This window comes from Anthonomus grandis, chromosome 4 (genome assembly GCF_022605725.1).
Source record: "Anthonomus grandis grandis chromosome 4, icAntGran1.3, whole genome shotgun sequence".
Taxonomy (NCBI): Eukaryota; Metazoa; Arthropoda; class Insecta; order Coleoptera; family Curculionidae; genus Anthonomus; species Anthonomus grandis.
The window spans coordinates 38704372-38716516 of record NC_065549.1 but is presented as its reverse complement, the minus strand read 5'-3'; the positions used below and the strand labels follow the sequence as shown (position 1 = coordinate 38716516).

The 12145-nt window shown below is 34.3% G+C and overlaps 1 protein-coding gene across 1 annotated transcript in view; it reads right to left on the bottom strand.

The window, feature by feature from the left end:
- LOC126734779 (axotactin) overlaps positions 1–12145 on the bottom strand; it is a 158588-nt gene that overhangs the window by 105755 nt on the left and 40688 nt on the right. Inside the window, exons 4-9 of the mRNA XM_050438502.1 lie at positions 9627–9846; positions 9440–9575; positions 9094–9378; positions 1596–1742; positions 1280–1531; positions 943–1208 (exon numbers count right to left, since the gene is read on the bottom strand). Of these exons, the coding sequence (XP_050294459.1) occupies positions 943–1208; positions 1280–1531; positions 1596–1742; positions 9094–9378; positions 9440–9575; positions 9627–9846 (1306 nt within the window). The remainder of the gene's footprint in view (positions 1–942; positions 1209–1279; positions 1532–1595; positions 1743–9093; positions 9379–9439; positions 9576–9626; positions 9847–12145) is intronic.

Sequence of the window (12145 nt, the reverse complement as noted above, 5' to 3'; positions counted from 1 at the left end):
TTGCTGATAACCTGAAGCTCTACATGCAGATTAAGCAGGTGAATGATATAGCCAAACTTTAGGAAGACCTTGATGCTTTGTGTGCGTGGTTAGTGATGAACGGATTGAGGCTCAATATTTCCAAGTACATATCATTTCATAGAGGTTCGAAGAGATTCTATTCTACATATAGTATTCTTGGTAAGTCCTTGCAGTATGTGAATGTAGTCAAGGATTTGGGCGTGTGGTTCGATGAGCATCTGAGATTTGTTCATCACAAAAATAACTTTAAAGGGACTAAGAGTGTTGGGTGCTGTAAACAGGTATAGTTCACATCTCTCATTGCAAGCCTATAGACTCCTTTATGTCTCACTGGTTAGATCTAATCTTGAATTCTCTTCAGTAGTGTGGTCTCCTCTATATCAGAATTCAATAGATATGATTGAGAGAGTGCAAGATGCTTGCAATAGTGCATAGTGCTTGTCTGTTATTTCTAACACATCTGTGGGGCAAACTTTCGCCGAGTTTCCTGCCGCATTCTATTTTTCGAAAATGAAATATTAATTCTTTCGTGTCTGTATATTCTTGAGACGGCTTGTATAATCCATAGGTACAAAAAAAGTTCATGGTCAGGAATACGCGGTATCCAAGCAGGAATCAGATGATTTTATGCCTTCCTCGACCTACTTCATCTTTAACAAAAATTTTTTTTTAGGACAGTATTTCTATCTTTAATCATCTCCCCTTCTTTATAAAAAACTTGGCTTCGCCTTCTTAAAATGTTCAAAAGACAATTAATCGGATTGCCGGCTGCTAAGACCTATGATATTTCTTTTTTAGTTTTATACTTAATGTTTTATACTAACATGTTTGTGTTAGATAACTATAAAGCGATATTTGACTTTGACTATATGGAGCTAGAAACTTAAAAACGTTATTTAATTAAAAAAAGAAGCTTAATACCTTAAAATGAAGACTTAAGCTCAGAGTGTCAACATGATCATTGTGCCACCATATATGACTTGCAGCAAATGGAAATGTTATAGGGATAATCTGAACATCGCTTTCATAAAATTCCGGCCTTAAGATTCCTATGTAATGCACTTTCGGATTGTTCTTATTTAATTCGTAAATAATCGAAATATCATTGTAAAATACATATTTTACTGATCCCACAAAATTGTTAGTAGATTTCAACCCAGTTTTTTTTTGAAGTTCAGGTCCGCCCCCTAAAAACGTTGAATAACACAATAAGAAAGAAATAATCAAATCATGTTCTTCACCCTTCACTTTTACTTACCTATATAAATTTCTGGATCAATATACAACAAAGGTTTTCCAGTAATATTTAAGGTTCTTATCTCATCATTTAAAATCAAATGAATCTTTTCGTGCTCATGAAAAATTGTCAAATTATTCCATTCGTGTAACTTAAAATCAGGTTGTTTCCCAAGAACTATAGTAACAGGATTATTTTCGCCAAAATCCATCACTACATAGACGGATTTATTAAATATGGAGGCTGCTATAAAGTGATCTATCCCGTGTTCACCTAAAAAAAAATATTAGCTTACACTATTAAAAGTATAATTTTAAAAATACAGAATGTTCGTTACCTCCTGCAGCATAAAGTAAAGCGGAATCATCGAATCTAGTTTTAAACATCATTGAAAATCTAGTCACTGAAGAATGTATTCTGTCTTTCCAGTCATACACCCTGTATGATACGTATGAAGAACCTCTGAGTGTTAGAATAGTAGCAGCTACAAAAAATTAATTATACAGTGACCGCCTAAAGTTCCGCATAAATTCGATAAAAATTAGAGACATGATTTTTTGAGAAGACGCTTAGACCCGTCGATATTTTTTTTAACTTGCGCATTATATCACAAAAATTTTTGTATACAGGGTGGAACAAAAAAGAGATATGGCGTCATCGGTAATTTTTTTAAACGGAATGCTATATTTTTTATTGCATTTATGAAATATAGGCGAAATTCCAAGCAAGTTTCGTATAACACACCTTAACCCAAAACTCAACTGTTTCAGAAATATTTACATTTAACCAACAAGAAAGCAAGTAAGCACGTCTATTTACAAATTAAGATAAATTGGAGGATTAAATGTTATAAACTGTGAAAACTCTTATTAATGTATCAAGTGTTCAAACTGATCCGCATTTACTTCTTGCCAGAAAGCAAGACGGTTTACAAACTCATGTAAAACCCTATCAATTATTTCGGGTGATATACGTGTAATTTCATATCTAATTCTATTTTTCAAATGTTCTACGTTGTTTGGCGTCTCAATATAAACTTTACTTTTCAGGTACCCCCCATAGAAAATAGTCGCAGGGATTTAGGTCTGGTGACCTGGCCGGCCACTTTATTGGCCCTCTTCGTCCTATCCAGCTTCCTGGGAACACTGTATCCAAGTAAATACGGACATCTCGAAAGAAATGTGGCGGTGCGCCGTCTTGCTGAAACCACAAATTATCTGTCGGGACAGCAGGGTCTTGTTCGTCTGGATATAGGGCAGCCAAAGCAGGGATAAGATCTTGAAGAAAATTCAAATAGCGTTGTCCTCTTAAGTTTTCTTCGAAAAAGTATGGTCCTATTACTTTATTTTCCACGATACCAGCCCAAATATTAATAGATTTACGGTACTGTGTATGAGCCACAGTTGCCAAGTGTGGATTTGACACTGACCAGTACCGACAATTTTGCCGATTTACGACACCCTTTAAATAAAAAGTTGCTTCATAAAATAAAACTCGTAACACAAACTGACGGTTATTATTGCAAATGTTCATCATTTGCTCGTAAAATTGGTTTCTTCGATCAGGATCGTCCTAATTTAATTCGTGTATTAGTCTAATTTTATAAGGGTGGTATTCATTTGCTTTTAAGATGCGTCTTACTGACGTTCCGGCTATATTATTATCAACTGAAATTTGTTAAGTTGCATTGTTTGGATTTTCTTCGACAGAGAGAAGAACGTTTAATTTTGTTTCTTCAGAAATTTTTGGACGACCTGCTCTTGGCAAATCCCTAACATGACCTGAAGTTATGAATTTGTGCCCTATTCTACTAACTGTTGACTGAGAAATAGGATGGTTTGGGTATTTGGCATTAAACAGTTCACTTACTTCCTTTTTGCGTGCGCACTCGTCCCCGTACCCAGCATCATCCAAATTTCAATTCGTTGGGTTTCCGTTAAATTAGCCATAATTTATTCTGATAAAAACTATTAATTTTCGTACTGACAGTGACATTCGAAAATGGAAATTCTTTACAAGTGTTGAATTTATGCGGAACTTTAAGCGGTCACTGTATTAATAAAACTTAATTGTTTAAATTGCTACCAAAGTGCCATCATTTTTTTATAATTAAATATGCCAGAATGCAACTTAATAGTGTCTAATGCCTTCTATTCTTTAAAGAGTATGCCTCAAAGCATCACAGGATCTATGCGAACGGCTCCAACTTAAAGCCACAACTAGAAACCTTGACAGTCTGTTAAACCATTCGGTTTTTGAACTTGTGATACAATTTGAGGCCATAAAGACGTACGGTGCGGACCGATGACTCAGCGAACATTGAATGATTAAAATATTTCAGGAGCATTTTAGAATATCTACGGAGTAACTATATTGGTATTTTTAGAGGATAAGGAATTAGGAGTTAGTTATAGTCCATATGAACTCAATCCGAACAGCAGAAAAACTAAAACTCGGGTTATTAGCGGTATCTTCTTTGTAAAGCATGGGCGTGCCACAGAAGGATTGTAAAAAATATTTTTCTCTTCACAGAATGATCGATGACGTCTCCGGCTTTTACCACTGTGTAGATGGTAGTACGGGCAAGTTTAGTCAGCTCACAAACTCTTTTTAAAATGTCGTTTTGTGAGGCCCCGCGCATTTTGTTTTTTAGGCAATTGAAAATATTTAAAACAACTCTCTGGGTTTGAACATGTAAGTCTTTATTTAAAAATTCCGATTGCGCCAAGTTGGAATTAACTTCCAAATTGTCCATTTCATTATCAGAAACATCAAAAGGTCTAGATAAAAAGTATTTAAAAACAGTGATAACAACAGTAACAACAACAGTAATAACAACGATAAAAGCAACAACAAAAACAAAGACCACAACGGTAACAACAAATTAATTTATAAAATTACGACACGCGACCAACATACCAATCCAGACCAAAGTAATGTATCTTAACTAAATACAAAGATAATAAATATCATATGCTTTAAAATTAAAAAACAAATCTTAACCATATTATAAACAAAAAGGAGGTTAAAGGCAATTTAAAAAAGATTCGTGTTTAACCTCCCTAATGAAATAAGTTATAATTTCTTTTTTGTTTCTTTTGTTGCATCCAAAATAAATTACTAGGTATTCCGCAACGACAAGTGTCAAACATCCAATAAGCCTTAATATGCCCAATACATATTTAATAAACGCGACCATCGCCAGATATACCCATTCTACCGCAATCAATATTTTTTGTATTTATGTTTAAATACGCTTGTTGATACATTTTTAAAGTCCTCAGGAATCTGGTTGTAAATTAAATAAATATTATAAGAAAATGAACAATGATAAAACATAATGGTATGCAAAGGCGGAGAAATTAGACCTCTATGCCGGAGATTCAAAGAATGTACGTCAGTTCTATAGCGTATTTTATTTAATAGATACGAGGGGCGATTTAAAGTTATTACTTGGTGAAATACAGTAGCAGCATGCAAATTTCTACGATCCTCCATGGAAAGCCATTTGGTTTGTCGTTGCATGTAACTGACAGGATCTCCACGACGAATGCCGTAAATTAATCGCAAGAATGACTTTTGCACTCGCTGAATTCGACCTTTGTCGATAGAGTCTAAGCATGGACCATATACGACGTCAGCAAAATTAAAATGACTCAAGACCAGAGCGTCGCATAAGGTAATTTTTCGAGATGTTGAAAGAAGGTGTCTATGCGGAAACAGTTGTTTTAAATTAGAATAAGCAGATTGAATGCACTTACTTATATGCTGTTTATACCTCATATTGGTGTCAATGTCACCTGCGACACTAGTGTATAAAGGCTTTGAGACCCATATGGAAAATAGAGAGGAGTGGGGAATATCTAACACAACCCTACTAATCTAAAAATACTAGGGGTCTAATAAATTCTGGCTGTATTTTTTGGACCTTTACCACATCTGATGTAGCTTCATATTCTACAACTTCTTTGAGAGAAGAACGATTACTAGCGTTTGATATTGAAGGTTGATATCGTAGTTTTGATGTTAAAGGTAAATTTTTATCCATCTCTGAATCTAAAATATTTTTTTCTCGAGCTTTTCCTTCATTCTCATAAAGTCTAGAACCGTCAAAAACCCCATCGGTAAAAGACTGAGAGTTAACAGGCCATATTCCTGGTTTCGAAAATCCGCTGGTTATGTTTTGAGGAGAAAAAGCCTGCAAAAATGGTTGCTTGGTAATCTTTGGGATGTTTGACAGTGACAGTTTTGCCAGGGTTACTTATCATCCATTCGTTCATGGACACAGCACATTTAGTTTTAAATGGGCTGTAAACTGTCACATCTAGCGGTTGTAGCCTATGGGAAGTGTGGGGTGGGAACGAAAGCATAACTATACCGTGCTCTCGTGCATACATTATGGCAGCTAAGGTTGTATGGGACTCATGATTATCAAGCAGTAATAGCACTTTATTTTCTTTATTGCACTTAGTGTGTGTAACCATATGTTCTAGTGCTTTTACAAATAAGTCTTTAGTCATCCATCCAGACTTATTTCCAAGTGCTAGGCTTAAGGGTGGTGCATCAGATAAATATTCTTCAATGTTTCTTATCCTGGGAAACACATATACAGGAGGTAGACTACAGTGGCGAAGCGTGAACTTTTTTTCGGGTAGACAAATAATAAAAATCGTTAATTAGAAAAATTAGAAAAAAATGTGTATTCAATATTATTCACTTTAATGAAATAGAGAATAAAAGCGCATGAAATATTAACTCAAAGAGAAAAATTATGTAGTGATATAGAAAAGAAAAAAATAATTACTTCTAGCATAAAAAGATAGATAGATAAAAATAAAAACTACTTACAAAAAAACACAACTAAAATACAATTGCCAATATCGAACAGTCGTTCATAAATAACCTCTAAAATATCCACTAAAAAACCTTTTCTATACCCCGAAATAAAAAATAAAAATACTAATTATTAAATTACTATAGCACGCGCCCCCACCAAATGCCAAATGCAGATTCATCAAAACAAAACTGAAGATGTATTGCGGCCGACCAGATCAAGCATGTCCATAAACAATAACCCTCAACAGCATAATAAAATAGCTGGTCGACTTCGATAGACAAAAGCTCGAATGTCTTTCCGCCGAGTAAATTTTGCATACGTAATAGGCTGAATGCTGATGCGGCCGGATCGCTGTAGCCTGCTTGATGCGTATTTAGTTCGATTAGATGTTGCAAATTTCGGAAGACAAATATCAATATGTCTTCCTGGGGCTCGTATACATTAATTGGGTGTCAGCCCTGTATTTTTATCTTAATCGGTGCGGCAGGCGGAGCGCGCCTTCGGATTAATCATGTCTAGATACTATATAATAATAGTAAGGATAGCGACTACGTTCTGTGTTAATTTTTTTTTAATTTTAATTCAACAATTACATGAAATAATTACGTGATAAATTAATGACAAATAACTGGATAATTTTGGGTAGACAGTGTCTACCTTGTCTACTTGTACTCTTCGCCACTGGTAAACTATTAGCTGTAGCGCTTATTATGCCAACAAACGTAACCAGCTCTCCCCTCTCAGCCGAAGCGACACAACCTATTTGCTTTTTCCCTTTTTGCGCAATAATTTTTGGAGGGTTTAAAACGGTTGTCACTCCAGTTTCGTCTAAGTTATAAATTTTATCAGGACCAAAGTTATATTTTTCTAAAACATATTAATTAATAATTGTTAAAAAATTCTTGCACATTAGTTTTATGAAACCCAAGACCTCTTGCGAAACTTGTACTTTCAGGTTTACGTAGGGATAATGCAGGATGTCTTTTCATAAAACCTTTGAACCAATCAATTCCTGCTTTTTTGTTTACATCCCAAGTAGATGGATATTTGCAATTTGGTAATACCTTTGCATAATCATAAACTAAAAGTCTTAGTTGACTATATATTAATCCATAGTTCATATTTGAACATTGCTTGATATAGTCCTGCAACATGTCCTCTTGAGTTTTAGAGAACACCATTGTCGTAGCATATTTACCTACAACTAAATAAAACTAATTGTAAATTATTTTCTTCAGCACATCCAAAGTGTAAAATATGAAAAAAACTATACCAAAATATCTATACCTTTCTCTTCATTTTCACTCTCATATCCATCCTCTCCAAACTTTTGCAAATATTCTTCCGGTGTCATGGTTGCGGCAATCTTTTTCATACGAGATTGTAATGTCTGCCTTTTTAGGTTAAAGACTCTATTTTTTTCTATCTAAGAAAATATTTTTTAAAGCCTCCCGTATTCTGTCTTCGCTTATAGCTCTGTCTGTCTTCTTAATGTAATTTCTTATCATCTAAAGGATAACAAAATAATAATTAGCTAATATAATAATAATCAATGTAATATTTTTATATTATAAACTAGCTATTTAAGAAATCCAAACAGAATCCGGGGCACAATCGGCCACCGGCATTTGTATCCCGACATATGTGGCTGAATGTGCCCCTTTGGGTATCCAACACAACAAAAATGTGCGGCCAACACGTGGTTGTATTTTGAGGTTATATTACTTTAAATACTAAAACTAAAGACTATCAAGCTTAAATGTACACATTTTTACAAAACTGTATTGCAAAAACAAAACTAAAAATATTTTTTTAGAAAATTTTAAAAACTTACCTTTTTATCAGAAAAATACACTTTTTTTGACCAAAATTTTATATGCTGTGTGGTGCCGCCAAACAACAACAATGATGTAATAAAGCTATGTTGCCACTTATTTAGTAAAAACCAACGTGAAATTCGAAATATTTTGAAAGTTATTAGCAATGGCCGAAGCTGCCCCTATGCCGAATGTGCCCCCCTCACCCCTATATAATATTTAAAAAGAAAGTATACATAATTATTAAATGAGAAAAGGCTAAGTTTAACAGGACACACTACATATCAATAACATTTTTTTTATCCGAGACTAGAGAAGAAACAAATCAGTTGGTCGCTTATGATTCCTTATGTACTTTTTTTTCTTTGGTTTTCTCATTGCCTTGACCTGCATAGAGGTCAGTAACACAGAAATATGAATAAGCCTTGAAATGATTATTTAAAATAAAATTTCTCAATAGTGAACGTGTTTAATAAGCTTTATCTAGACATCTCAATAGGCAATACGTGCTATAAATTAAAAGCTTAAACTAGAGAAACTAGTAGTTTTGCAAGTAACTAAATTAAGCTTATGCTGAATCAGAAAGAAAGAAGTAGCAAAAAATTTGAGAAAATTGAAATAAGTAGACAAAGGTAGTATGCTCAGGATACTAAAAAATTCCATCCTCACAAACTTCAACTAATGCCGGACTTAAATAAGGAAGATGATGACGGCCACTATTATTATGATACACACTTATTTACAACGGTTTTTTTTCGAGAATTATAACATAAATTTTAGATTCTGATGTCATACCAACCGAAGAAAATTAGTTTGAGATACATATTAAGTAAGTTTCTAGGAAAAGTTTCTTTGGCAAAATCTCTTTTTGGTCTGTTTTCTATCTGTAAATTTATGGAAAACCCGTAAGTCTTGAGTAGGCATAAATAAATGACTGCCTAAATCTATACTATGAAAGCCAACTATTGTTTTTTATAAAATAGATAAATTTAACAGTGTTGCAAACAAGTGCAGGATGAGAGGCAATTACTGATTCTAAAGTTCTTAAACTGTGCAAATATCTTAAGAGTTATAATCTACACTCCGATATATACATCTCCGATGACATATATATTATGGTTAAAGTGAATATTTTTATGTAGGGTTACAGGTACAAAGTATTTTAGAATTTGTATACTTACTATAAATATCGCAAAACTCTCCTTCATATTTAGTTCCAAAACAGTCACAAGTTCTCGTATAATAATGGTTAACACATCGGGAACCACGGAAGCAAAGATTTTCTGACGTCATACACTTATTTTTACAACCTTCTTGAACATTTTCATATTTAGTAGCTATTAGCGGTGAAATTTGAAGCAAATCTGAAGCCGATTTTCCCGTACTAAGCACCACGTTTTTTATACATCCCACAAATGATTCTATTATATACTTGACTCCATGAAGACGTTCTTCCGAACTTAATCCTAAAACGGAAGACAAGTGAATACTTTCTATTATGCTGTCTTAGTTCAGAAATATTGTTACCTCCAATTAGAATAACCGAAGTCACGTTAGCAGTTACACCATAATTATTTTCAGTATCTAGTCCCTTCAGATCAGTTTCTCCTCTTAGGTCATTTACTATTGCAAGCAACTTAGCTGCATGAACATCTATTCTAACCTAAAAGTAACTTTTAGATAGGAAGAAAAATATAAAAAAGTTTAAACTTACAGTAACCGTATGCCACTGATCGTTATTCAAGCCTCTTCCGACAGTTAGTGCCGTGGAATGTTTTCCATAGACGTGCACTACCTTAAGTTGCCCCTGTTGCACTATTATATACAAAGCGTATGGCTGTAGTTGAACTCCTTTTGGTACTTTTACGTTATGATACACAAGAAGCCCGTGGGGTAGTCTTGTGCGAAATTGGAACGAAATTTGACGGCACAGCCTAAAAAGATGAAAAAATTATAAAAAAATTAATATACGAGTAAGCACTGTATGCATCAAGATTTAGAAATTGAATGAAAATTTTTATTCCTGCAGTGTTACACTTATTGGCTCACACATGGCTGACCAATTTATTTTTTGATATAATATATATTCATGCATTACCTACAAATAAAAATCAGCTTATTTTTATTTAAAAGTAGGTTATTTCATTAATTGGTAAATTCATAGATTCATTTCCGCCCCCAAGACCTAAGTTGACCAGAGCTGTATGTATCTAGGTATACTTATAGGTATAGACTTCCTTCTTAAACAAAAAATTTGGTGAAGAACATGTAATGTGTCTTTAATCCTACGTAAATATTTATTAAGTTCATGCACAACAAAATTATAAATTCTATTCTAAGTGTTTGTTCACTAAAGATATGCTGACCGACCGGAGTTAGTCCTGTGGAATTTTTATGAAACAATAGTTGCTGCCTGGTCATTCTTACAGGTAACTTTAAGAAGACCAAACTTGGTAAAGTATGAGTCAATTGCTCCATTCGGAAATTTAAACCAATTCATCATAATTTAATTCCTCAAAAGTTTTGTACTATACTTTAAGATATGATAAATTAATGATGTTTGTATAGTAAATAAATAAAAAGTTTACTCTAAACTCGCTCAATCTTTCTCTGTGGACTAAATAGTATGATACCCGGATGATGAATGAATGTACAAGGTGTCCAAATAGGGTATCAGCACTTTATTTGTGCATTTAATCTCAGACGTAGGAACGCCACACTAAACAGGTTCAACGAATTTCAGTTGCAACGGAGCCGTTTACCGGAGAGCAACGCGCTTTTTGTGTACGTGCATTTTACCAAAACAATAATTCAATCGTGACAGCACGCCATCTATATCGCGCTCATTACCAATTACATGATATTCAATTATCACCTAGCCCTGATGTTATTAGACAATGGATCAGAATGTTTGAAGCTACTGCATCCACAGTGAAAATTCATAATCCAGGCCGCTCACAAATCGTAAGAAGTGCAGAAACTATCGAACGAGTACGTCAATCAGTCAGAGAGAATCCAACCTTATCTGTACGGAAGCGAAGTCAGACGACTACTCTCAAAAGATTATCTTTACATAACATTTTGACCAAAGACTTGCATCTGCATGCATATAAGATACAGTTAGTGCAGGAATTAAAACCGAGGGATTACAATACACGGTTAGAATTTGTCAATGAAATGATGGAACGATTCTTCGATTTCAATAACATTTTATTCAGTGATGAGGCTAATTTTCATGTAAATGGCCACGTAAATAAGCAAAATTGCAGGTATTGATCTGACGTTAATTCTCGCAGAAAACACTAACGTCCACTGCATAGCCCCAAAGTGATCGTATGGGCTGCTATGTCTGCTGATGGCATAATTGGGCCGTATTTTTTTGAAGATCAAAATGGACGGACACTTACCGTTAATACCGAGCGGTATTGTGCAATGTTACAAGATTTTCTTGCACTATCTCTCTGACAGTTTCAAGGTTTTAATTTAGAAACGCGGTTTCAGCAGGATGGTGCGACATGCCATACGTCAAATCGGGCAATTGAAGCTGTTCAACAATTATTCCCCAATAAAGCATTTCAAGAAGAGCTTTCAATATTAACTGGCCTACTAGGAGCCCAAACCTGTCGCCACTTGATTATTTCTTATGGGGTTACCTCAAAAGTAAGGTCTACGAGAATAATCCAGCTGTAACTGTTTACACTTGATAACGGTTCGAGATACTTACCAACCGAAACGTCGTGTTACATTAAATAAATAAGACAATGCAAGTTCGATAAGATGTTTTCACTGTACCATTGTCTACCACCTTCAAAAACTGATACAAATCAATTAAAGCAAAATATCCAGGAGCAAATAAGATTAATATCAAGGGAAATGTGTGGACGGGTTATCAATAATCTTCGTTCTCGATTTGAAGAGTGCATACAGCGCAACGGACACAATTTAGACAACATTGTTTTTGGTTCATAAATTTCCATTGACTGTACATTGATTTGCCATAAATAAATGATCATAGAAATATGGTGTATTTGGTTTATGCAAACATCACATTGCTGATACCCTTTTTGGACACCTTGTATAATGTAATTCATTACAAAGGCTTAAGTGTCATGTATGGTACCGTCGCTACACCTGTGTGCAACGAGTGTGCTACATATATTCAATAATGAGATACATTCCAGATATTCCTATGTCGGACTATTTAAAATCGGTTATAGAACATTATCGAAAACT